The 24,928-nt window shown below is 34.3% G+C and overlaps 1 protein-coding gene across 9 annotated transcripts in view; it reads left to right on the forward strand.

Moving 5' to 3' along the window:
- LOC125049060 (collagen alpha-1(XVIII) chain-like) overlaps positions 1-24,928 on the forward strand; it is a 153,628-nt gene that overhangs the window by 117,985 nt on the left and 10,715 nt on the right. For 2 of the 9 annotated variants that reach the window (XM_047648134.1, XM_047648138.1), the window contains 21 exons: positions 7,578-7,649; positions 8,191-8,241; positions 12,280-12,364; positions 13,763-13,809; positions 14,633-14,734; positions 15,228-15,242; positions 15,786-15,941; positions 16,709-16,906; positions 18,181-18,210; positions 19,521-19,691; positions 19,929-20,046; positions 20,235-20,321; positions 20,429-20,469; positions 20,558-20,767; positions 21,175-21,318; positions 22,166-22,174; positions 22,267-22,356; positions 22,838-23,084; positions 23,167-23,244; positions 23,758-23,855; positions 24,337-24,429. In XM_047648134.1, coding sequence (XP_047504090.1) covers positions 7,578-7,649; positions 8,191-8,241; positions 12,280-12,364; positions 13,763-13,809; positions 14,633-14,734; positions 15,228-15,242; positions 15,786-15,941; positions 16,709-16,906; positions 18,181-18,210; positions 19,521-19,691; positions 19,929-20,046; positions 20,235-20,321; positions 20,429-20,469; positions 20,558-20,767; positions 21,175-21,318; positions 22,166-22,174; positions 22,267-22,356; positions 22,838-23,084; positions 23,167-23,244; positions 23,758-23,855; positions 24,337-24,429 — 2,142 coding nt within the window. Of the gene's footprint in view, positions 1-7,517; positions 7,650-8,190; positions 8,242-12,279; positions 12,365-13,762; positions 13,810-14,632; positions 14,735-15,227; positions 15,243-15,785; positions 15,942-16,708; positions 16,907-18,180; positions 18,211-19,520; positions 19,692-19,928; positions 20,047-20,234; positions 20,322-20,428; positions 20,470-20,557; positions 20,768-21,174; positions 21,319-22,165; positions 22,175-22,266; positions 22,357-22,837; positions 23,085-23,166; positions 23,245-23,757; positions 23,856-24,336; positions 24,430-24,928 lie in introns of those variants that run through there. The other 7 variants (XM_047648140.1, XM_047648135.1, XM_047648137.1 and 4 more) reach the window with 7 other exon arrangements.

Consider the following 24,928-nt stretch of genomic DNA (forward strand, 5'->3'; position numbering starts at 1 on the left):
TTCACTTTCAAGTTTTCCTAATAAATTATTTTCGTGTTACACAAAGTGTTACAAATAAAATAGCTGTTATAATGTCCTATTAAAATTATTTTAAAATAACATCCTAGAACGGTATGCTACAAATCTAGGCACGAAAGCATGTTAATATTTTCAAACGCGTGTTGCGACGAACCTAAGCTTATACATCATCTGTAGGAATACTAATAACAATTAAGTTAATTTTATTTATTACTATATAGATTTATTATTTTACGCTTTGCTACGATTTATCGGCTTCAAATATTCAGCGTTATCCTAATACTTTCAACACTTGCCACAATTCTAAATTAAATAAACCAGATTCGATCTCTCAACTGTTTATAAATAACATTTGTGTGTTCTCTTTATTTATGGAGTATTCATTGAATATACGCGTTCATAATAAAACCTACTCATATTATATACCTAAAAAAAATAAGCGGAGGGTAGTTACAAAGTGTTTTTTTTTATACAAGAGTCATCTTAAACTTTTGTGTTTATACCAAAACTAGCATTACCCTGCGGTTTCACCTTCCTAATGATATGGACTATCCGGAACAAGAATAGTTTTTCAATTCATTTCAGTTTCTAGTACCTTAGATCGATCTCAAAATAGCGCCATTTCAAACAATGCTGAGGGTAGTTTTCAAAAGGAAATAACGTTACTGAAACTTTACGAAGTTACTGAAGAAAAGACAGAATCACAAACCCTTTTTATATAGTTTTGTACGAAGAATAATATTTGACAGTTATATGACACAGTGCTTGGTTATATGAATTTGGTGTCAAAATTAAAAAGTATAAATATTATTTTCAATTGTTATTTATTTATAAATAAAAATAAACAATGACTAATAGCATAACCTCTTATTTTATCGAGCTTCTGATAACTTTTATCATGTAAAATTATATTTTCTTAGTATCTTTTCAATGATGATATTATGGCAACCATACTTAAGACATGATTGCTATTAACTCTTATAAGGCGCATTCTTTTGCTTAAAAATAAAGGTAATATTAGTCGTATATCCAAAAATATTTAATAATGTCAAGTTCTGAGGCTGGATTAGTACTGTATAAAAATTATCGATTTTACAGTGTAGCCCTAACGATTGAATCCTCGTTATAAGTGGTTCAAATATGACATTACCATTCGGAGAGTAATGCACAAGGGCATAGAGCCCCCGTTTCTTATAAGGCTCGCGTAAAATTTGAAATGTGTATTAAAAATATAGTTCTTTCATTAGAGCATATTCAATATAGACACAAAACGTTTCCAAGCGTAGCAAGCTACTTTGTACCATAGACAAATATGTATTTCAAAACCTAATAAACAGTTATAAAATAGTGCATCATGGCAATGGTGATATCAACTAAAACTAAGATGTGTATGTGTACATTACTAGTGTTAGTGCTGTTAGGGATCGGACTGGCTGTAGCATCTACGATGAAACTTTTCGATAGTGTTGAGCATAAAGTGGGTAAAGCTGAGATGTATAGCCAATGGAAATCTGCACCTCGGACAGTTGAATCTGTAAGTAATTTATTACAATGTTTGTATAATTTCAGGTTGTAATAAAGTAAGTACGGTGTTTAGCTTGAAGCCTTACCTCAACGACTACAGCCATTGTTCTTATATAAAAAAGAACTAAAAACTAATTAATACTTTATTTGAGGAAAAGCTTGGTCTCGTTCTGAATACGTGTTCATTTATTACTGTTATCGTTATGTGCTCCCAAATATTAAATAGTTGTTGATGTATTATATTAAAAATCAGTGGCGCTACAACCTCTTTAGGTCTCAGATTACTAAATCTATTTCATGATCATTTTTCAATCTAATAGGCAAGTAGGTGATCAGCCTCCAGTGCCTGACACACGCCGTCAACTTTTTGGGTCTAAGACATGTCGGTTTCCTCACGATGTTTTCCTTCACCGTTCGAGCGAATATTAAATGCGCACATAGAAAGAAAGTCCATTGGTGCACAGCCGGGGATCGAACCTATGGCCTCAGGGATGAGAGTCGCACGCTGAAGACACTAGGCCAACACTGCTCTGTTGTATTATATTACAAGGATTTACATATACATGAATTGCATTGTTTTTTGTGAGATCCTATATCGTTTTGGGGTTATGATAACAGAATTACGTTTTGTTTCAGAGGTAGTACCTATTAAGGAGCGCATTTCATATCATATATCATGTATCAATCAAAGCAAAAGCCTTCTCCAATATAAATTAATGACCCGGCTAGAAATATAGCCACAATCAAACTCAAATAAAATCACTCTTTTTGCGAAAACGATTATTCTCCAGAGATTGACCAGCCTTATACAACGTTATTATAACGTATCCAGTTTATATAGACCCCTCATATAAAATGTTACTTTAAATACGCCGAGGGAAAATTACTAAGGGAATAACGAGGGAGATCTTGTTCCACTGGTTGTTGGTTACGTGATGGTGCGCTGGAAGAAAATCTTGTGACCTATAAAATTAATGGCATTCGTATGTTTTCTGAAATGGCCCGGAATGGATGGTAGCTCTTAATCTTCGAGTCCTAACTTAGCTTTATAATTTGTTCCCATTTTGCTACGTTTCTTTGTTATTTCTCAGGTTGAATGCTTTCTAACCTTTCATTAAGAAATACATTGTAACGAATACCGCATTTGTTTTCTTTAGGACGTTCCCAAGCTGAAATAATTATGAGCTAAACAGTAGTTGCAACCAACGCAATCTTCTAACAAAGAGAATAAATCAAAGAAATTCAAGACTTCATTGAAGGATGGCCTAATTTTATTAAAATGAATACCACAATTATAGGTGTGTGAAATTGGCCAGGTTTATTTTTTTTATTTATTATTTTATTGATAAAATCTTTTCATTAGTAAAAGGACCACAATATACAATTTTTAATGGGACAAGCAAGACGTACACGAAGAGATAATTCAAATACTAAACAAAACAATTAAAATTACAAAAACTAAACGAAAATCGATTTTAAAGTGTGAGTGGAGCAACTGGATATCCACACCTACCTCGTTGATCAATGCTCAATCTGGACATCGGTAAGCTTTGACCAAAACGCGTTCTTCAGAAAGGAGGGACATATGGTATGAGGTAATGCCTGGGGTATCTAGGGGGTACACGAATTTAGAATTTTGATAAAAGGTTAAGGCAACCTGATTGTTAAACAGCTTACATACGATACATCAGTTAATTTTGTTCGATTATTTATAAAATGCCTTACAATTAATACTTCTTCCCACTAATATCGCTCCTTTACATTGCAATATGCGTTAGTGCCTTAGTTTTACATAGTTTTACCGACACTGCTCACATTGAATTACTCGTTTTATAGAAAACTTACTATAAAATTCAAAAATTCAAAATTCAAAAATCATTTATTCACGTAGGTAACACAATGTACACTTGTGATTCGTCATTAAAGATATAAATATTAATGCTTCTAATTTTACATTTACTGCCAGTTCTCAAATCAAGGGCGTAGAACGGAAGAGAAGAACTGGCAATAAACTCTCCGCCACTCTTTTTAATCGCCATGTTTTTTTTTTTTTTTTACACAAAGGTTGTAAGGAGCTGCAACCATTACACCATGTTCCACATGACATTTTAATAATAAGAACATAAATAAAAACAAAGACTTGTCCCCTATCAGCAGGAGGCATGGTGAAATAGGAGCACGCACTTACATTCTCGTGGGAACAACACGCAAACACATAGTCGAAATAATTAACATCACCGCATACACGAATTCAAGTACGACCAGTCACCACAAGCAGCACCCGTTCACGAGTATGACGCATGGCCAGCCATCGGCCCCCTCGCCATATTTTAGGGAGAGAGACAACCCGACGCATGGACGCCGCCACAAGCAATGACATTTAAGCGAGCATGACGATCCTTGAAATGTGGACTTGGCTACATAAGAAAATAATAATAATACTGAAATAATTGGATACCACATGGATCACGGTTTGTTCCCACTTTACATTAAAACAGTCGTGGATGTTGACGATCGCCCCAGAGTCTGGAAATGCAGCCGAGAGATTCAGTCGTGTTACCTATAATATATACTGGAGCAACTCATATCCAAGCACTAGGATCGTTTAAATATTCATTTATATTATAATAAGCCTTAGTAAGCAGTTTTACTTTAATGTACGATTTAAATTTATTTATTGACAACGCTTGTATCTCACTAGGGATTTTGTTGAAAAAACGTATACAATTGCCTTGGAAAGAATTACTCGTTTTATGCAGCCTTCTGGTTGGTGCGCTAATTTTGTCTTTATTACGAGTACTATAATTATGGAAGCTACTATTCTTTTTAAAGATATCTATATTTTTCCGCACATACAAAATATTCTCATAAATGTATTGACTTGCCAGAGTCAAAATATGTAATTCCTTAAATTTGCTTCGGACCGACTCCCGTGGGGACAACCCACAGATCGCTCTTATAGCCCGCTTTTGCACTACAAATATCGATTTAATGTCAGCTGCATTACCCCACAAAATAACACCATATGACATTATACTATGAAAATAGCTGAAATAAACAAGCTTTGCTGTGTTCTCATCCGTAAGATCGCGTATCTTTTTAACTGCGAACGCTGCGGAACTTAGCCTATTCGAAAGACCTTCTATGTGTCGGCCCCACTGGAGTTTACTATCTAAAGTAATTCCCAAGAACACCGCATTATCAACAAAGTCTATTTCCTCGTCTTTAATTATTATTTGAGAATGACTACTTTTTACATTTGTAGTTACGAATTTAACACATTTTGTCTTCTTTTCGTTTAACTTAAGATTATTTGTATTAAACCAGTGAACTACACTGGAGATGGCACTGTTTACGTTATCAAGTGATGGATTTTGTCGTTTCACTTTAAATAAAAGCGAAGTGTCATCAGCAAACAGTACTATCTCGTGAAGCTCCTTTACAAGAAATGGCAGGTCATTTATATAGACAAGGAATAAGAAGGGACCAAGTATGGAGCCCTGCGGTACTCCCATAGTAACAGAGGATCCCTGTGATATAGCTCCATTTACATTTACCTTTTGAATTCTATAATATATAGGCAACGCACTCGCGAGCATTCTGGCTGTTTTCAAGGACAGCAGTATATCTTAACATCACTGAGCATTCTGTCAGTTACGCTTGGTCTTGCTGTTATATGACAGTTTGATAATACTAACTAGATGTATAGTGTTAATATATGAAAAAGACATAGACAGAATACGAAATTCCACCCGAATCACCTCGACGTCCGCCGTTCCACAACTGCGCTTTTCAAGGCAGTTTTTGCCGCGCACCACCACTTCGTGGAACCAGCTGCCCACTAAAGTATTTCCGAACCAATTCGACTTAGGGTCCTTCAAGAAAAGAGCGTACCAATTCATAAAAGGCCGGCAACGCACTCGCGTGCCCTCTGGCATTGAGAGTGTCCATGGGCGGCGGTATCACTTAACATCAGGTGCCTGCCCGTTTGCCCACTGTTCTATATAAAAAAAAAAACTTATATGCGGAAAATGGAAACTCGAGGCTTTTATCTCTATAGCGAACAATTTTAAATTACAAAATTCAATCATGTTTCAATGTATCCAATATGGCAACTCGTTAAAACTTAAAACGTTTTGTCCCACCGAAAACCACACACACCGCGAAATATTATTTACTCAGTGGTGTCATGGAAATGGCTGGTGTAGTCCGACGTATTTTTTAATTAAAAATCTGAAATCGAAAAATTGTTTTAGACTAGGTTCACCTTTTGTTCAACGTTGATTAGTTCGAAATTTTTTCGTTATTAAACTGAACCCGCGATTCGGTGAATTTGAAATATCCATATACCGTTATGTAGTAATTTTTTTTTTTATGAGTTTTGTATAATACTGGATCATTTATTTTTAAAGTGAAACTTTTATTACATCGTCTCAAACTTTTTGAAATAATGGAAACTTAATATTTAGAATATTCTTCCAATTTTTTTTATTTAAATGTCTGTAATGTGAAAAAATGTTTCACTTTTACCGTGGTTTCATAAAACCACGCAATCCTTTTTTGTTGATTGATTTATTTATTTACACCTCATTGCATTACAATATAAAAAAATTACATAATTAAATGTAAAGGAAGGCAACTGGCGGCCTTATCGCTTTCGAGCGATCTCTTCCAGGCAACCACTGGAAATTTAGTTCTACGAAATAATTTGTTGACAATTATATATTAATAACTAAAATTAATATTTTGTCGGAGAAATATCGTTAGATCATCCATATTGACATCGCCATTAGCGGGTTTAGTGGGCCTCATGTGGGTATAGTGCAAGCAACTATTTCAGCAGTTTAAGCATTTCACAGATAGCAATCCGAGATTGATTTGGCCAATCGAAGCAACTGACAAAATGGATAGATAAGTTATTGGCATGTGTAAACATTCATTTTCACAGAGGGAAATCTTTAATCTCTGATCCGTTCTCTGAACGATTGGTTGAATAATTAAATTAGTAAATCAATCTATGGATTGAAATGGATTCTTTAGAAATGGATTGAATTGTCGATCTAAGCTAGCTAAAATAGGATTAAGATTGCATATTAATTTTGGCCGTAAGGACACAAATAATTATCGTATAATGTTTAATTCAGATTGATTCAGACAGAAGAGCTTTAAATATAACGAGCAGCACCGATGTTCTGGGCACCTATCTCACTTTTAATCACAATCTACTAGACCCAACTTGCTCCATCTTCTCATCACCACAATGCTTCACTGAATACTCAATCAGAACTGTTTGTTACCTACCCTGTACGCCACTTGAGGCAATTGCTCTGCTCTGATTGGTCGTAACAATATTCGTACGTTTATTCGTTAAGTTATGCAAACAATGAAACAATTAAATTATAACAAAACAAATCAAATTAAATTATGGTTCGACATATCATTTCCTGATAATCCTAGTATTCCCTGACATATGTATATACAGCGTAGTGATATTCTACAAATGATAAGTAGCTGACTTTCAGATATAGTTTAAAATTAAAATATTAAAAACTGAAAATGTACAAAATGAAACTAAAACGCTACAAAATTACATTGCTATCAATTCCGATTTATGACAGCGATCAGGCATACAATCTTACGTCCAGCGTAAAATGATCTTTCATGGGCATTAATTTAGCTACAACTTCAGGGTTCACAGGTAACACAATAAACTGGTTGTTTACAAGTTGTCAAGATATGGCACGAGTTTGTTTGAAATTTAGTGCTGTACAGCGCATGCGTTGATTGACACGGGTGCGTGTGAGCATCTTTACCGGATGTTATAGCAACCGCCATTATCATTATTTTACTTACATTATCCTTACGAGTAATGCTGTTAGCTTAAACTTGTTTTTTTATATCTCGTTAATAACTATTATATTTATAAAAAAATATTAAATACACAATATTCGTGAAGGTATCGGTACAGTCTTGATATCTTGTCAGCCAAAATGGGATCGGTTTGGTTCCAAGTGTTAACATTGGTAATAATACAGGGTGCCTTTCAAGAGCTGAAGCTTTTTGGATCGCCTTCACAAGCCGAAGTACAGTGTGTGAACACATTTGAGGTAAGTTTTTTTTTCATAGTAATTGCTTTATCTTTTCTTAAAATAATATCTTAGGATTTTAGATAGAGAGATAGGATAGATATTTATTGATAGGCCTGCATAGATAATATTGCATACATACTTATTAAGCATGCCAAATATAGAAAACTACTTTAATTTATAAGTACTCCTTATTGATAAAAAATATCAGAGTAATAGCTTTTAACGCAGTACTCATCTCTTTTTATCACAGCGAAAACATAATTTGACAGAAAGAGACGATTATGTATAACGGGTTAGTCTACTCGTATATTAAATTCATACAAATAATTAGTCACACATATATAAATATTAAATACATAAAAAGGTCCCTAAAGCGGACTCCATAAGCAGTAATACAAAATTAATTTATATCCTGTGGGATTTGAAAATTCTTTTATAGGAGAACTTTTGAAGGAAACACTCTTGAGAACCTTATTAAATTGCATTTGTATAAAATATTACTCAATTTTATGAGTCTGACCTACTTTCATACAGATTATAATTAATTATGGTTTGACAGGATATAGGCAAAGGCGGCGAAGGAGACGAGATTTATATTGACAATTCATTGGTGATTATTATTTCCTTTTTTGTTATAACTGATATTAATCCAAGAAAATCCTAAAAGTATTTAAAAAAAATATATTTTATTAATTTTAAAGCCGTCAATTCGGCTCGTAATCTACGACTGGTAGTTTTAACGCCTGGTATTTTGATATCGAAACCTCTGGTTTGCATAAATAAATGGAATAGTATCAGTTATTGTTTTACTAACACCAATTGTGACGTCTTGATACTAATGTTATTGTTTTGCACTATTGTGTATGTTTGAAAAATAATTATATTTAAGTATTTTAATAACTACTTTAATACTAAAACCCGTATTTCTACAATGAAGATGATGTTTACCTAAAACATTTATTTAAGTCTTGGGGGATTAAGTCTAAGCTTAGAGTTAGCGCTTGTCAGTTGTCACTTCCGCATGTCAAAAGGCATCGATTTTGACATATCAGAGTCATAATTTGCGCTATATCTCGTCACTGAATCTTTACCCATAGTTTGTGAATACTACGTTGTAACTATGTTAATAGTTTATTATCAAATAGTTTATCAAACTTATACCAGAGATAACTAACTCTAGAAACAGCGAAGTAATCATTTACTTAGTACCTACTAATGGTATCTAGGCTGGTGATAGATATATTAAGGAATTTCCTTGTATGTATTTGATTTAATAGTTTTCGTTTTACCGCAAAGATTCATTTTGACGACTGCGGAAATATAAAATACCAAAACTTAACAGGAGGATAGTATCGTCAGTCGAATAGTCAGTATGTATATCATGAGAAATCGTGATTTTTATTATGATAGAGGTTTATTTTGCCATATGTATTTATTTATTAAAGTACACCACATGATAATATGCATTTTCTATAGTATAAGTTACAATCTATCTATTCTACATGACAAATAAAGTAAAAATAATGTTACAAACGTAATAAAAACTACGCTTCCAATTTTAGTTTTTACTAGTATTTTTTTATTTCAAAATACATATTTATTCGCCTGATACTTATTTGCTATTATGGATAGGCGTTTACAACGCTTGTCTACACATTAAAGTCTTCAATTCCAAATTTTCTAATACGTAGCACAATACTTTAGGTTTTTCTATCAGGTTGACATATAAATGGGGCTTTATTGACTCACTTAACCGCGAAATACTTTATGATAACTCACTGAATGAGAAATATTCATTAAATAACAATAAACGTACACTCAAGGAGTTAGATTGTCTCGAGATAGACATTCTCAAGATATGATATGACCATCTCACGTCAATGACCGCGTTAGTCATTACATGAAAATATAGTATATGTCATCATTATTTTGTAACAGAGACCTAGTAGAGAGCAAACTTCTAAAATTTTTCACTAAATAAAAAACCAAACCTGTAAAATTTAAGGGATATTTTTATTATATATTCTGGTATAGTTCTCTTTGTGACACGACGATCGAGCTGTTAGATGATAAGGCTTTAAAACAAATTGGTCCCATAAAAAGAATTGAGTGTAAAAATCTCCTAAAAAATTAAAGTGTGTTTCGCCGCGTCGATTGTAGTTAATCGCTTATAAATCAATATTTTATTAAGATATAACGATGATCGGTTTTAGATTCGGTATTAACATGCATTATATGTATTTATAAAACATAGATTTTTTAGGTGTTATTAAAATTATTAAAGTTAACCACATAACACATAATGCTATTTCTATAATATATGTTACAATCTTTTCTAAAATATATTACAATAATGGTAATCATAAATGTTACAAAAAAAATACAATAAAAATATAATAAAAAAAATTACTAGTAGATAATACACCGCATTAAGTATCAGGTAGGCACTTAATCATGTTTTTTTTAAATTGATCAGCCCACTACCAAATATGTCAAGCTAAGTAAGTACTTGGACTCAGTATACATCTATTTGAATATATTTTTCTTTTTAAAAAGTCTACAAGCTTTTACATATTACGTAACCGATTTTTTGTGTCCATGCAGACATCGAGGTCAATATCGTATATGTAATTGATAAGAGCGATAAAAAAATCAACGATATTTTCGAGCAAATATTCCATTGCCAACCACAAAATAATTCCCGACGCCCAATCGTATTTACTTTGCCGCGAAAAAGTAAACAAATAAGTCGTTATGCAAACATTTCCGGCAATGGCTCGCTATCGTAAAGCTCTGAACACATTAACCATATTTAGTAAAAATCTACATCTATACCTCTGATGCATGCGACTTTATCAGCGGACAAATATAAAAATATATTTTTAAAGAGTGAAATCGCATCCATGTATTATTTGGTAAGACATATGTATGTGTAGATTCTGAACTCAATTAACGATGAAATAAAAATATTTCGAAGCAGGTGGAAGATTACTTAATCCTTATAAAAAAGTAGTATCAAAAACTATTGTATATAATACTAAAAATGTATTTAGTACTAAACAAATACGACATCGTTCAAATAAAAAGATTGCTCTGCTTGTCATGCTTCAGCTAAAACAGTGTGATAAGGCTGATTTATTTTCTTTCGTTAATTAAAAGTAAATAACTATTTACTTTACTAGGAGGAGCCGGAACATTATCCACCGATCGTACGTTGTAACATAAGATACATACTCCACGTGGTAGTGGTGAGAGTAGGAGTTTTCTTTAGATTTTTAATGTATTTTAAATTTAATCACGGCTAGAACTGTAGGCTAGATTAACTATTGTATGTGTTAGCAGAGCGTAGTTGTAATTGAATACTCATTTAATTGTTGAATGAGTTTTATTGTTAATATACCAGAGATTAGAATCGGTACAGCCAGTTTATCAAGGTTATAAAAAAGGAAGTAACTGAATATAGAGTATCAACTAGTAGTAAAGTTCGCAAAAGGACCACAGACTACACATAGAACCATAGACAAAGTAGAACGCGCAATTTTTTTTTAACAATATGCAATTCTCCTATAGGTTCGTTTGAAACAATCTAATATTTTATTGTTGTCACATAATTATTTTCAAACTAATAAAAACGCTCGAAGCGTTCTCGTGTGCCTATCACTGAAGCTACGTTATACATTGAAATGTTAGTTCATTTACTCGTCAACGCTTGTTTGATTATCGTTAGGTGCCAATTTATCGGGTCAACCTTCTTTTTGCGATAAATTCGAAGCTTATGTTAGACCGATAAACTGATTTTGGTAGATGATGGCTTATCTATATATTATAGATTATTATATGGCTAAAATTGATAAGCTTAATCTAGACATCCATTGTTCTGACACCGTAAAATCCCTGTTATTACAAATTTCGTTATTTTTTGTTTTTAAATGCGTAATAAGTGGAATACATTTCAGTCCTAAATATGTAATAATTAAATTAATGTATTAGTCACTTAGTGTAACCATTAGCAAGCTTTTAAATAAAATTAATAAAGGTTTTTTTATAATACTTCATAGATACAGAATATCAGATTCTTGGTATTCATAGATTCAAATTAACATTGAGTTATTTAAAATGGGATGAACTAGAATAACAGTAGTCATTGATTTCATCGTAACTTTAAATAGTAAACTTAAGGAGTTGATTGATAAGGTCCATACATCCTTTTGTTGTGTTTTCACCTTACTATTCACCGTAACTATTTATAAATGACGTATTTTGCCTCGAAAAGTTTGCTCATAAAAGGAATTCTTAGGCCAATATACTTCTCACATATAGATTATTATATTGCATGCTCTTACTAATTTACTTCTAACGTAACTAACAAAACTAAACACGCCTGAACCTAGTTATAATAGTTTTTATCGACTTTAAATGCGATTAAAAAATTCAACTAAGTAATACTTGTTATATGTAAGCTCCAATTTGCTAACATTCAGATCGCTTAATACCCATATTAAAGTAACAACGCATTTAAAATCCGATAAAAAATTTGTGTAATATTTCGTAAACGCTAAGCTAACAAAGACAAACGTACTGAGTAAGCCGCTTAATTATTGCACAGATGTATTTAAACATGCATTCTATGTAATTAATTGTTTCGCAGGTGGACCAAGAAGAGGGGGATGTTGAGGGGTCGGGGAGGTATGGGACGATTCCGCCATTTCCGCCCCCACCACCCGGACTTAATGGTAAAACACCTTTTATTAATGACCGGACATTTTTGTATGCTTTAGAATGTTTGAAACGTGGTGTTCTCGATATTTAATGTGCTATTGGTTTCTATAAAAAAAAACGACGGGTTGCACTCCAGGAGTGCCGGCAGAAGTGAAAACTTAAATATTAACGTTGTGCATTTTTGATATTTTGTAATGGTTAGGGAATAATTTTGCACGAATTGCTTTAATTATCAGTATACTATAATTTATGTGGTAGAATACAATATTTATTTATTGCGCGATAAATGGTCATTTATATTACATTAAATACGCAGCGCCAGCTATCTACTCTCCATCCGTCTTACGAAAATTTTTGACTCATTCTGACGCGAGTTTAACATTTTTTACCCATTCCAAAAAAAGTGTACAACGCCGCTAAAGAAGTTTTCACTTCAATAGTTTTACCGTACGACCGTTGGATTTCTGAATACTAGGCGTCTGAATAACGAGTGTAATTACGTACTATAAAACTTAATAATTTATTACTATATGATATTTAAGCAGAATATATAGGTGATTAGAACTATGATATTAGCCAATGCCTTTATTTGTTCCATTTGGAGGCCACAGGATTTGATTTTCCGTACAACAGTCAAAGCGAACCGATCTGTGTCAAGTAGTCTAAGTGCTTCGCGAAGTTTAATCACGCACTTCTTGCCGATAATGGTTTCGTATATACCAAGTAACATGGTTTCCCAATAATTTAATAGTTTTATAAACCAAATCTTCAGTTAATTGAACAGTTATACAATATTTACTCGACACCGTGTAATAGCTGGCTTTGGGGAGCGTATTTATCTCAAGTCGAGGGATCGTGCAGTAACCATGTTTGCTTGGATTAACGACTGTTTGTTTTAAACGATACGTAATTACTGTGGGTGACTTATGAACTCGGAAACTTTAGTTTACACAGAACATATTTAGTCTAAGAATTTAAGAAAAAAAGTTAACGTTTCTCTGTTGATTGCTTTTTCGTAAAACAAAGTGTAAAAATTCGAAACTTAAAATTAAAAATATGGCGTTCGATTTTTGAATATATAATATCTCACCTGCGGTAACTCTAGCATAACTCTCTTACACAACAGTTTATTGTAACATTTTCTTATTTAAAGCACTGTTAAGATAACTTTCATTAATTTAATACGAATTGAATATGAAATTACGAAAATTACTAGTTTTTCCAGTTGACTATTTAATTATAAAGAGAAACGAACTTAGTCTGCGATAAATCCTCTTTCAAGTTTCTTAAGTCGTTTGATAAAGAGCACACACATATGTGTGTGGACATTGTTACAACATACAATAAATACTATATTGCATGTAAAAGTCACTTGTATAAGAAATATATTACCATTAAGTTTTTTATTCCAGGTTATGCCCCAATCTTAAGAGGTGAAAAGGGAGAGAGAGGACCAAGGGCAAGAGTTTTATTTATTTTAATAAATATATGTTACTTTAATATACATTTTCTTTGACATCAATACCTTATTCCAATTAAGATATTTACTTGTGAAGTTTCATTTTCAGTTCCATTCACTACAATAATATTATAAAGTATTATATTTATAAAGTAAATACTTTATCTATTATTAGAATAATATATAAAGTATTATAATATTATTGTAATAAATGAATGAATGTCGACCCGTCACAGAAATTGTTGTATTTTTTTAAATAAATAAAGCACAAGGCTACATAACCTACTTGCCTATCAAGAAATTATCAATGAAATTGGAAGTTTGTAGCCATAGATGATATACCTATTATTTATTACATAACTATAGATAATAACTCTAAAGCTACTTATCCAAGACGTGAGAAACATTTTCATTAATATACAATAAAATATTTACTACATATAATATATAGCTTAATTCAAGACTATTCCTATACGTAGATTTAACGCCGAATTAATCTGTGATTAGAGGAATGACAAACACTCCAAGCGTTTACACCTACATGATAAACATAATTACTGATACTAAGCTGCGCTGAAAGGAATGTTTTAAGATAAATATATTACACCTAGCTTACTCTAGCTAGTAGATACTAATATGTAAATTTATTTGCTGTTTTGAAAGCTCTTTTTTAGCTTAAAATATAATGAGTGGTTAAAACCCTTTCGTCGCTTTACTGTTTTATTAACGATTTGAGATATATTTCTTTATCACCGTACCTTTTATAACAATACAGTTCCGTCTTTTCATAGCTTGTTAGTAATAACATGTTTTGTATTTACAGGGTTTACCCGGAGAATCGATACGCGGACCACCAGGACCTCCAGGACCGCCAGGGCTTCCCGGTATTCCTGGAACAGCTATTGTTGAATCATCAGGAGATGATGTAAGTTGCTAGCATTTTGATGTAAATGTTTGATCTTGATAGGATAGAATGGTGGATTTTTCTTTGAACACTCGCTTGTACGGCGAAGGATAATATCTTGAGGTTTTCCTTATCACTCTTATGCCTTGGATACGTGAAATTTTAAGTGTGCCAGGCAATGCCGAGGTCTACGTGCCTATAAAGAAATAAGATCAGTTCCAAAACTATCAAGAAACAAATACAAAAATTGGACCGAGAGTTGTAGCGCAAATGTTTTTTTTCACTTTAATATTTTATTTAATTTATGCATTTTGTGTTCATTATGAAACTATTAAGGGCGTTAAATAATATCTTGAAACTCAATTGAAGCCGTTACCACTGTGAATTTCGTATAACACCATTTCCGTATCCAAAACTACGTACAATTTTTATATATAATAATATAGGAGAATAATATTAATGGAGGAGGTTAATAGCTAAATCTTTATTTATATTTTCTACGCATACGTTTCAGGCAATGAATATAAAGGTACGTACCGGAAATACTTACATATTTTTTAGTTTTCTTGTCTAGAATATTGCTGAATTACATTTGTGTACAGTCTCATTGACTTATATTTTATCAAAATATTTCAAAACTTATCTAAAAGTAGAATACAATCTATATATATATCAAAATGTTATGTTGGTTTGCGTACGCTTCAAGAACTCAAAAACTTCTGCACCGATCGAGCTGAAATTTTAGCATGATATATATAATCCGCATCAAGGATTGTTTTTATCTATTTTTTTCCACAAGTATTGCAGAATTAAACTTATATGAAATGTATTCTTTGTTTTGTTTCTCATTTCTCAACCATTCAATCACAATGTGCCACTGCAAAGCGTGACGGCGTACAGCTAGTTAAGTATAAATTCGAACAACACAAATCTTGAGCGTAATTATTCGCTATACTAAAATATAATCCAAACCTAAAGGTTATTCTCAAAAAATTTCTATAGTACTGCCAAAGCTTACAATATTTTGACTTAAAACAAATATCTCAATACTGAAAGACTGGACTGCTTGCAGCAAATTTTCGGTGAGAACTACGCATCAGTCGGGCAATGTGGCTGCAACAGCAGCACACTAATGGCACTTCTCGAGTTGGCACCGGAACTCCGAGGTCCTCCAGGTCCACCGGGGGTCACTGGAGCAGAAGGGCGCATTGGACCACCTGGCATACCTGTAAGTTTGTATTCATTGTGGATCTATAAAACAATTTAAATTGGACTTTCCACAGTTTCAATTTTGAATAGGATATTAAGGCGCACTAGTATACTCAACGCTCGCTTTAAAAAAACTCAAATCAAAGAATGTTCACACAATTGTATTATTCCCCTACCCTATCAAAAGATCGATTTGCTTCTTAAAATTAAACATAAACATATTTTATACAAAAGAAAGTAGTATTTAGTGACTATTCTAGAATGGAACTTGAACGGATTCCAACTCAGAATTACTTCACTCTGCGCTGTGATTGGCACAAGACGCGTAATCGACCAATTCCTGCGCAATTTTATGTTCCATTCATAAGTATTGTAAAGGACTACTCGATATGATAACTGCCATATATCTTACACATATATGTATACAAATAAGCAGTGGCGTAACAATAGGGTGGCAGGGCTGGCAAAATGCAACGGGCCCCCGACCCAAGAGGGCCCCTGCCCAAGAGACATTATGTTCCATGGATGAATGTAAAGTCTCCAATACGCATTGGGCTAGCGTGGGGACTACAGACCATATTCCCTCTCACCTCAGAGAGGAGGCCTATGGCCGTTAGTGTATATACCTACAACGTGTAATTGAGTACGCTGAAAATCACGAAGCTTATTAAAATTAATCTAAGTACAACGTGACGATTTTTACTGATAGGGCCCCATCAAAAGAAATTGCCACGGGCCCCAGATGGTAAAGTTACGCTACTGTAAATAAGATATCATGTTTTTAAGGGTCAAATGGGGCCAACCGGTGAACGCGGTCCGATTGGTCCTCGGGGCGAAAAGGGTGATAGAGGGGATGAAGGTCCCCGTGGTCCAGAAGGCATAACAGGACAAAAGGGAGAGCCTGGCGTTGATGGAAGACCTGGCACTGCTGGAGCGCCTGGACCACCTGGATCGCCCGGTTCGTCTGACTACGGTAACTTTGAGGTTAGTATTCATGAACACTTAATAAACATAAATAACTTATTTTTGAACATTACTGCACATTGAAAAGGTGCATATAAAGGGTCTTTCAATAGGGACTTCCGAACTTTTACAGTTGATAGCGGCCACCTTGTTGAAGCTACATCTGTCAAATTGGCTGTCATTTATTCAGTCTGTTTTGCCAAATCACCATGGGTGGATATAGCGTTCAACAACACGTGCAAATGATAAAATTGTTTTATCAAAATGAGTGTTCTGTTCGGGCAACGTTCCGGGCGCTTCGCCCATTTTACGGGCGCCATAATCGTCCTACCGAGAGGACTATTCGCAGTGTGGTGGATAAATTTGAGTCCACTGGTTCAGTAAACGATCAACCAACACCCGTACGTCGACGAAACGCAAGATCTACGAAATCTTTGCTGCTGTCCGTGAGAGCATGCAGGAAAATCCGAGGCAGTCGATTTCGCGTCGCTCACAAGAACTCGGCCTTTCACAGACGACAATTTGGCGAATTTTGCGTCGTGACTTTGGCCTGCACCCGTACAAAATTCAACTGACCCAGGAGCTGAAGGTAAACGACCATAGACAAAGACTTGTGTTCGCTGAATGGGCTCTGGAGCAGTTGGCAACTGACCCTAATTTTCATCGAAAAATCATCTTCAGCGATGAGGCCCATTTCTGGATGAATGGGTACGTAAACAAACAAAATTGTCGAATTTGGGCCGATACAAATCCACATGAGATCCAAGAGAGTCCAATGCATCCCGAAAAAGTCACTGTTTGGTGTGGATTTTGGGCTGGCGGCATGATCGGTCAATATTTCTTTGGACATTTCGGATGCGCGCCACCCAGAGAAGCCGGGGCGGACATTTGAACGATGTTATATTCCACACATAATGGCATCGATAGGCCTTTCAAACGAATAAAAATTGTTGATGATATCTAACACAAATTTTGTTTCATTTAAATTTGAAGATAGGAAGCCCTTAATGAAAGACCCGTTATATGTTCAGTGTTAATTAAAAAAACGGTATTAATAACAATTTTTATATAAAGGCTGCTCGCGATTATCGATTAAAAGTTTTTAAGTAAACACCATAAGACTTTATTATAGCAGAGTCAATACGCTAAAGTCTATCAAGCTCAAGTTTAAACTATTTCGAATACGTTGGCCCTTGTTTGCAAGTTTCTATAAAGCTTTTCCTGACTTTCCACTTGAAATTTATTATGCTGATCTTATTTTACCATTTTCATGCCATCCATTGCTGCTTGTTTAGTCAAATTGGAAACCTAGGCAAATATACAAGGTAAGTTGCGAGTGTATCGTTAAATATGGATGGAGCTTGCTTTGCTACGAGCTTTTATTAGACCGGAAACTACTTTTCACGAGCTTTCGTTTTATATTCAAATGTTGATTAGGCTTTTTTTTAAACACAATCAGAGTATCATTTCCATATATCAATAAATCTTTTTTAACAAGTATTTTAACATTAAAGTAAGTTTTTGCGTTAAGGGTATAAGCAAAACCTGTTTTAGTTTGTTAATTTCAAAAGGCATTTAAGTTAATAGTTGTTCAGCTTAAACCAAACTAATATTTACGTCATTGAAATACAAATCCTCATTTCATATGGCTGTCACAGATATAAACGAGTTTCATTAAATTCAACAGTTTAATTAAATTAAACAAGTAAGAACAACAAAGTATTTCCTAAGTTATGGAATAGAATTAGGCCTGTCGATTACCTCTTCATTAAGTGTCTCCGAGTTTGTGTTAAAGGGGAATGATTAAAGGAAAGTTTGTCTTCCGCAAACAAAACTGGCAAGGCAAAGTTTACTCAACGACTTTCCTCTTTAAGGTTAGATATGTATCGAGGAAAGATAAGGAAATTGATTTTCACTGTTTGTGGTCAAACTTCGTCTAGAAATTCATCAAAGTTGGTAACAATGTCAAATACCTTTATGTGGGCTTGTTTGTCTAAGGCTGTATCTCACCGGAAGGCTAAACCAGTAAAGGAACTCAAAGGATGTTTAACTCTAGTACATAGCTTGATCGAGTAAATGTATGTATTCATACTTATTCACTACTTTTTACATACATCTATAGCAGATAAACAATTAAGAATAAATCAGATAATTATGTCCATGGGTAAACTGTGAATGGGAATACATCGCATATTATACTAGGTTCGCGCTATGAAAAATACTCAATCCCCGAATACACCGAAATCAATTTAAAAGACGCGGTCTGACGCTTGCAATATTGGAAGGTTACTTTATAATAAAATGTTGTGATCACTTCGTTATGACAATGGAACACTCCAGTGAAGAGGCACCTTTAGAATTTTATTATAAGTACTATTTAAACCCTATCGGAGCTCTTTGTTTTGAAGTAATGGATTGTTTGAAGTTAAATATTATTATTAGCAGATTCATTTTTATACCGTGGTTTCTAAAAAAAATTTAAACCTTATAATCGATGAAGAATGTCAAGCACAGACTGCTGATATTTGCCTATTACAATGAACTGACCGTGAACAATGACGCCTGGTTGTTTTTTAACCCTACAAATTAAGACTTGTTTTAAGATACCTGCTTATAATGTTACGATATATTATAGGAATCACTTTTGGGGGCTTACGGCGGAGGTGCGATTGGCAGACCCGGAGCTCCTGGTCCTAAAGGGGATGCTGGGCAATCAGGGCCCGCTGGACTTCAAGGAGAACGGGGATTTGCTGGAGCTAAGGGCGAAAGAGGTCTTCCGGGCCAAAGTGGTTTAAAAGGCGATCGTGTAAGTTACTGACATAAATTTGATTATTGTATCAAGAATTAGGTATGATTTATTTATGTCAGAAACGTATCTGTTTGTTATTGTTCTCTGATAATTTTTCCTGCAAGCAAGGCTATTCTTCGCCTGCCCATGAGTAAACGTGGATCTTTGCAAGGAATTACCCCCTATATCTATTAATATATTTCTATAATTTCACATAGTACGATCGGGTAGATGTGTATATTATCACATTTGCAGGGTTATCCTGGCCCTAAAGGTGACAGAGGAGTAAAAGGTGACCGTGGAGGTCCTGGTTTGGATGGCCGTCCCGGACTTCCGGGGGCAAACGGACGCTTTGGTGAAAAGGGAGAAAAAGGTATACAAAATAAACGAACCTACCTACCTAAATATGTTTGGAATAGTTTTGGTAATTTCAATCAATAACCTATGTCGTATCCATTTAATAAGTAATTATAGAACCCACTATTAAATTCAGTTTCAAATGCAAGATGCTAAATCAAAATAATAATCGAAATACTTTTATTATCTTTATATATATTTTAGGAGAACGTGGCTCACCTGGGCCGCCGGGTCCACCATCGATTCCTGTCACAGGTTTTACGACGGAGGATTCAGAATTCCTTTCGTCTGGTTAGTTATAAAATTATTTTAATTACAGTTCGTTACCGTTTCGTTAAACGGGCCAAAACTTACTTGATATTCAATGTAAATATAGTAAATATTAAAAAAAATTGTAGGTCGAGTCGTTGCCGGATTGCATGGAGAGAAAGGCGAAAAGGTAAGGTTTTAATTGTCATAATTATGATGGATTTACTTGACCAATTCAGTATTAATACGTTAAATAAATGTAATATAAATATTGACAGGGTGAAAAGGGTGACCCTGGAAAAGATGGCATACCAGGTTTTCCAGGCAAGGATGGAAAATCAGGAGAACGTGGAGATATTGGCCCTTCAGGAATGCCCGGTATGTCTGGACCCCCGGGTGCTGCAGGTTTAAAAGGAGAAAGGGGAGAGAGAGGCCCACCCGGACCAGTATCAATAACTTCAGGTGGTTCTGACATAATAACAGTCAAGGTTTGTACTAAAAAATACTTATTAGAGGCTTTATAAAGAAAACATATATTTAATGTTTTAAATACATTATCAATAAATAAACTTTTTACATAGTATGTCCAAAACCTAAGAATTAGGGAGCGTTCAATATTACGTCACGCAATTTTTTGGAGATTATTGACCCTTCCCCCCCCCCCCCCATGTAACGCGCCGTAACGTTTTTCTGTACCCAACAGTAAAACGTTTTGTGAACACCCAGTGACTCTTTATTCCTAAAAGTTACCATTATGTGGTGTAAAGTACTGAAAAGTGGAAAATAATATTAACAATAACGCGTAATTCAATGCCGCCCCGCATCGTAAACTTTGACAAAAGGACCCCGCCTATTCCCAAAATTCGTTACGTAATACTTGAATCCTTCCAAACAGGGCGAAAAGGGGGATCTAGGACCCAGAGGTAGAAGAGGTCGATCTGGACCACCAGGACCTAGAGGACTTCAGGGCCCACCAGGCGTGCCTGGACCTCCGGGAAAAGCCGGAGATAAAGGTGAAAACGGACTTCCTGGATGGATGGTGAGTAAAAATACGAAATATATTTTTTGGAAATACTTTAAATTCGTATAATCCCATCAATACATTGAAATTTTGCTTTAAATGCAAATCAATTTTGCTCGCAGCTTCACAAAGAGGTTTTATAGAAAATGTTTTACGTTCAACAAAGTATTCATTTGATTATTTATTATTACAATATTAACAATTTTTTTAACCTACATAGTAATAATAATAATTAAAAATTAATAAATAGAAAATTAAAACCAATTTAAAAAGTTCGGTCCCTGTGTCAGTGTACCTTTAAAGCTGGCAGCATTTCCTTGCTATTTTGCGATACTTATTCGTTGAGCGAGGAAAGCACCAGCTCAGCCCTGCGATTCTGTAACTCACTTTTTGAACTCACACAGCGGATTTCGCATCGACGGTCGCTCTCAAATCAGTCGTGAAGCAGTCATTTTATGATTTGGCATTCTGATAAACAATAAACTACAAGCTCCCACCTTTTCACCAAATCATAAAATGACTGCTTCACGACTGATTTGAGAGCGACCGCCGATGCGAAAACCGCTCTGTGAGTTCGAAAAGTGAGTTACAGAATCGCAGGGCAGGGGTCACTTAAATCTTTAATTAGCACCTGTGCTCTTGAAACTCACGGCCCTAGAGTCTCTACTCCAAAGGGAACGAAATCGAAGTTGGAGGAAAGACTTATATTTGAGCCGTTTATTATTTTCCGCCTGCTCTGCGGCCGACCCGGTTATCAATTAAATAGAGTTATTAATTTAAATAACGTTTAAATATTTTGAGTTAGTAAAATTAAAAGCTACTTACATTTATATTAATTGTCTGTAATTGTTTCATGCTGCCGTAGAATAATAAGGTTTGTTTTTCATTTCTTAATACAATTTATAAATTCAACCGTTAAGAATCGTAACAATTACCAATATTTGTTGCAAAAAATTCATCTTACAGGGACGACCGGGTACATTTGGTCCTCCGGGGAACACCGGACCTAAAGGGGAAAAAGGAGACCCAGGCGTGAATATTTTGGATGTCTCAATGGTGTGTTATAAAGATTAATATCAATAGGAACTTAGATCTGTTACTGTAGACGTAACGCGTACTACTGTTGTTTGTAGGGTCTTTGCTATATTATAATGTGGCAATTAAAATTAATATTGTACATATCACACACGAACTTCCGGCGACTAAAAGAAACAAAAACATTTGTGATAATTGGTTAGTTCTTACTTGTTTTTTTTTTTTTTTTTAAAGACTATTCACACCAATTGACCTAGTCCCATGCTAAGCTGGTGAAGTTTGTGTTATGGGTACTAGGCAACGGATATACATACATATTATAGATAGATAGACTTATTAATACATATTTAAACACCCAAGACCTAAGCTCAACACATCGATGTTTGTCTCAGCCGGGGATCGAACCCGGGTCCCATGGATTCGCAGTCAGGGGTACTAACCACTAGACCAATGCCGTCAGACGTCGTGATTTGTAGTCTCATTTTTTTTTTTTATGTTATAGTTCAAAGGTGAAAAGGGAGATCGTGGTGACAATGGATTTCCAGGACCCAAGGGAATTCAGGGTCCACCGGGCCCACCAGGCATTGCTCCAAAGTCGGATGTTGTCCAGTACGTGCCGGGTCCACCAGGTCCCCCTGGACCTCCCGGATCACCGGGTCTAGCTATAGTGGGTCCTAAAGGAGAACCCGGAATCAGCTATATAGAAGAAGGTCCTATTCATGGCAGTACGAAGTTCTTCGGCAGACCAGGTAAGGTTCTTTATAATGCGGACCGTAATAATTATTTTGTTATTAATAATTCCAATTTTAATTTATGCTCGCAATGGGACAGTTCAAAAAAGTGCTTTTGACGAATTGAAAGCTCTAACGGAGTTAAAAGAACTAAAAGAAAAGACTAAAGAACGTCTTGGTAAGTGCCTATCCTTATTTATATATAGAAAAGTTTGTTATGCCTACATAAGAGTCAACCATTGTTAATAAATTGTTCAATCATTAGTTTAATTTTAAACTACTACTCGTACTACTTATTCTACTTGCCGTAATAAGGCTCACGCGACTTACTATAATTCTGATACAATAAATATATCTAAAAACAAACACGTCTTTCCAGCTAACAAGATTTCAAAGTGATACCAAATGAAACAATTGAAACAAAGTCAATGTCAAATCATTAAGTTCAAATAAATACTAGTTGCCCCTTCTAAAGGTAGTTTCAGATGGAGAAGAATGGCCAAGAAAGAGTTTTTACAATATTTTGAATACATTGATATGATATGTGAAGACCATGAACCTAAAATAAAAAAAAACTACTATACTAAAATAAAATAGGCGCATGGTGTTATAAAAAACAACGCAGCAGATAATAAAATTATTATGTAGATACATGGTGCTCAAATATTTACAAAGGAACACACCTTTGCAGGTCGAGATAATTTCGAGTCAAGAAGTCACCATGCAGATGAATCAAGCAAAACGGTACCAGGTGCGTCCGTATTTCGGACCACTGAAGAGATGATGCGGGTAAATACAAAATCAATCAGAATCCAGTCTATCATAGAGTAAAAAGCTATCACGCCATATCATAGTGAACATTTAATAATTATTATTAATAAATTTTGTAAAGTAAAGTAAAAAATCATGTAGGTACACATATGAATGTCAAAAAAAGAAATATACATTAAATGCTTCTAATTTTACATTTACTGCCAGTTCTCAAATCAAGGGCGTAGAACGGAAGGGAAGAACTGGCGATAAACTCTCCGCCACTTTTTTTAATCGCCAAGTTTTTTGCTTTACACAACGTTTGTAAGGAGCTGCAACCATTACACCATGATGTAAAACTGTCCCGACGTTTTCCATATATTTATCATTTAAAATGAAAGCTTTTTATTAAATTTTAACGGAAATAGTGTATTTCCGTTAAAATTTTCTTTCAACCTAGAACCAATTTTTTTAAATAAAAAATATTAAAAATAATACGAAATTCGTTTTCCGTTATCAGCTTGCCTCTTCGAGCCCCGTTGGTGCATTGGCCTATGTTATGGAAGAACAAGTTCTGTTCCTCAAAGTGAATACAGGATGGCAATATGTTTTGGTAATATTTTTCAGTCTGTTTCAATATTGTGTCTTATTATTAGTAATTAGTAAAATTATACTACAAATAATATATTCAAATCAAATCAAAATCATTTATTCATATAGGTAACATAATATGTACACTTATGAACGTCAAAAAAGAAATACAAATTAAATGCTTCTAATTTTACATTTACCTTTCTAGAAAAGGTTTATTTCACTAGCTCGTTAAATTAGGGAAAACAGAAAAATCATGAATTAGACCCAGAATCTTGTGACACAGAAGACAGAGACACGCCTGCGCACTTTACATAAAAGGCAAGCAGGGAAGCAGGAGAAAGGGATATTTGTGTATTTGATTTATTCATAAGATTAACTAGCTGTTACCTGACACGCTTCGCTATGGCACATTGTGATCGATGTGAATGGTTTAGAAATGAGAAAAAAACAAAGAAAACATTTCATTTTGCAATACTTGTGAAAAAAAATGAAAATATAGACACAAAAAAAAAACAAAA

The sequence above is a fragment of the Pieris napi genome, chromosome 4 (assembly GCF_905475465.1).
Source record: "Pieris napi chromosome 4, ilPieNapi1.2, whole genome shotgun sequence".
In the NCBI taxonomy this organism is placed as follows: Eukaryota; Metazoa; Arthropoda; class Insecta; order Lepidoptera; family Pieridae; genus Pieris; species Pieris napi.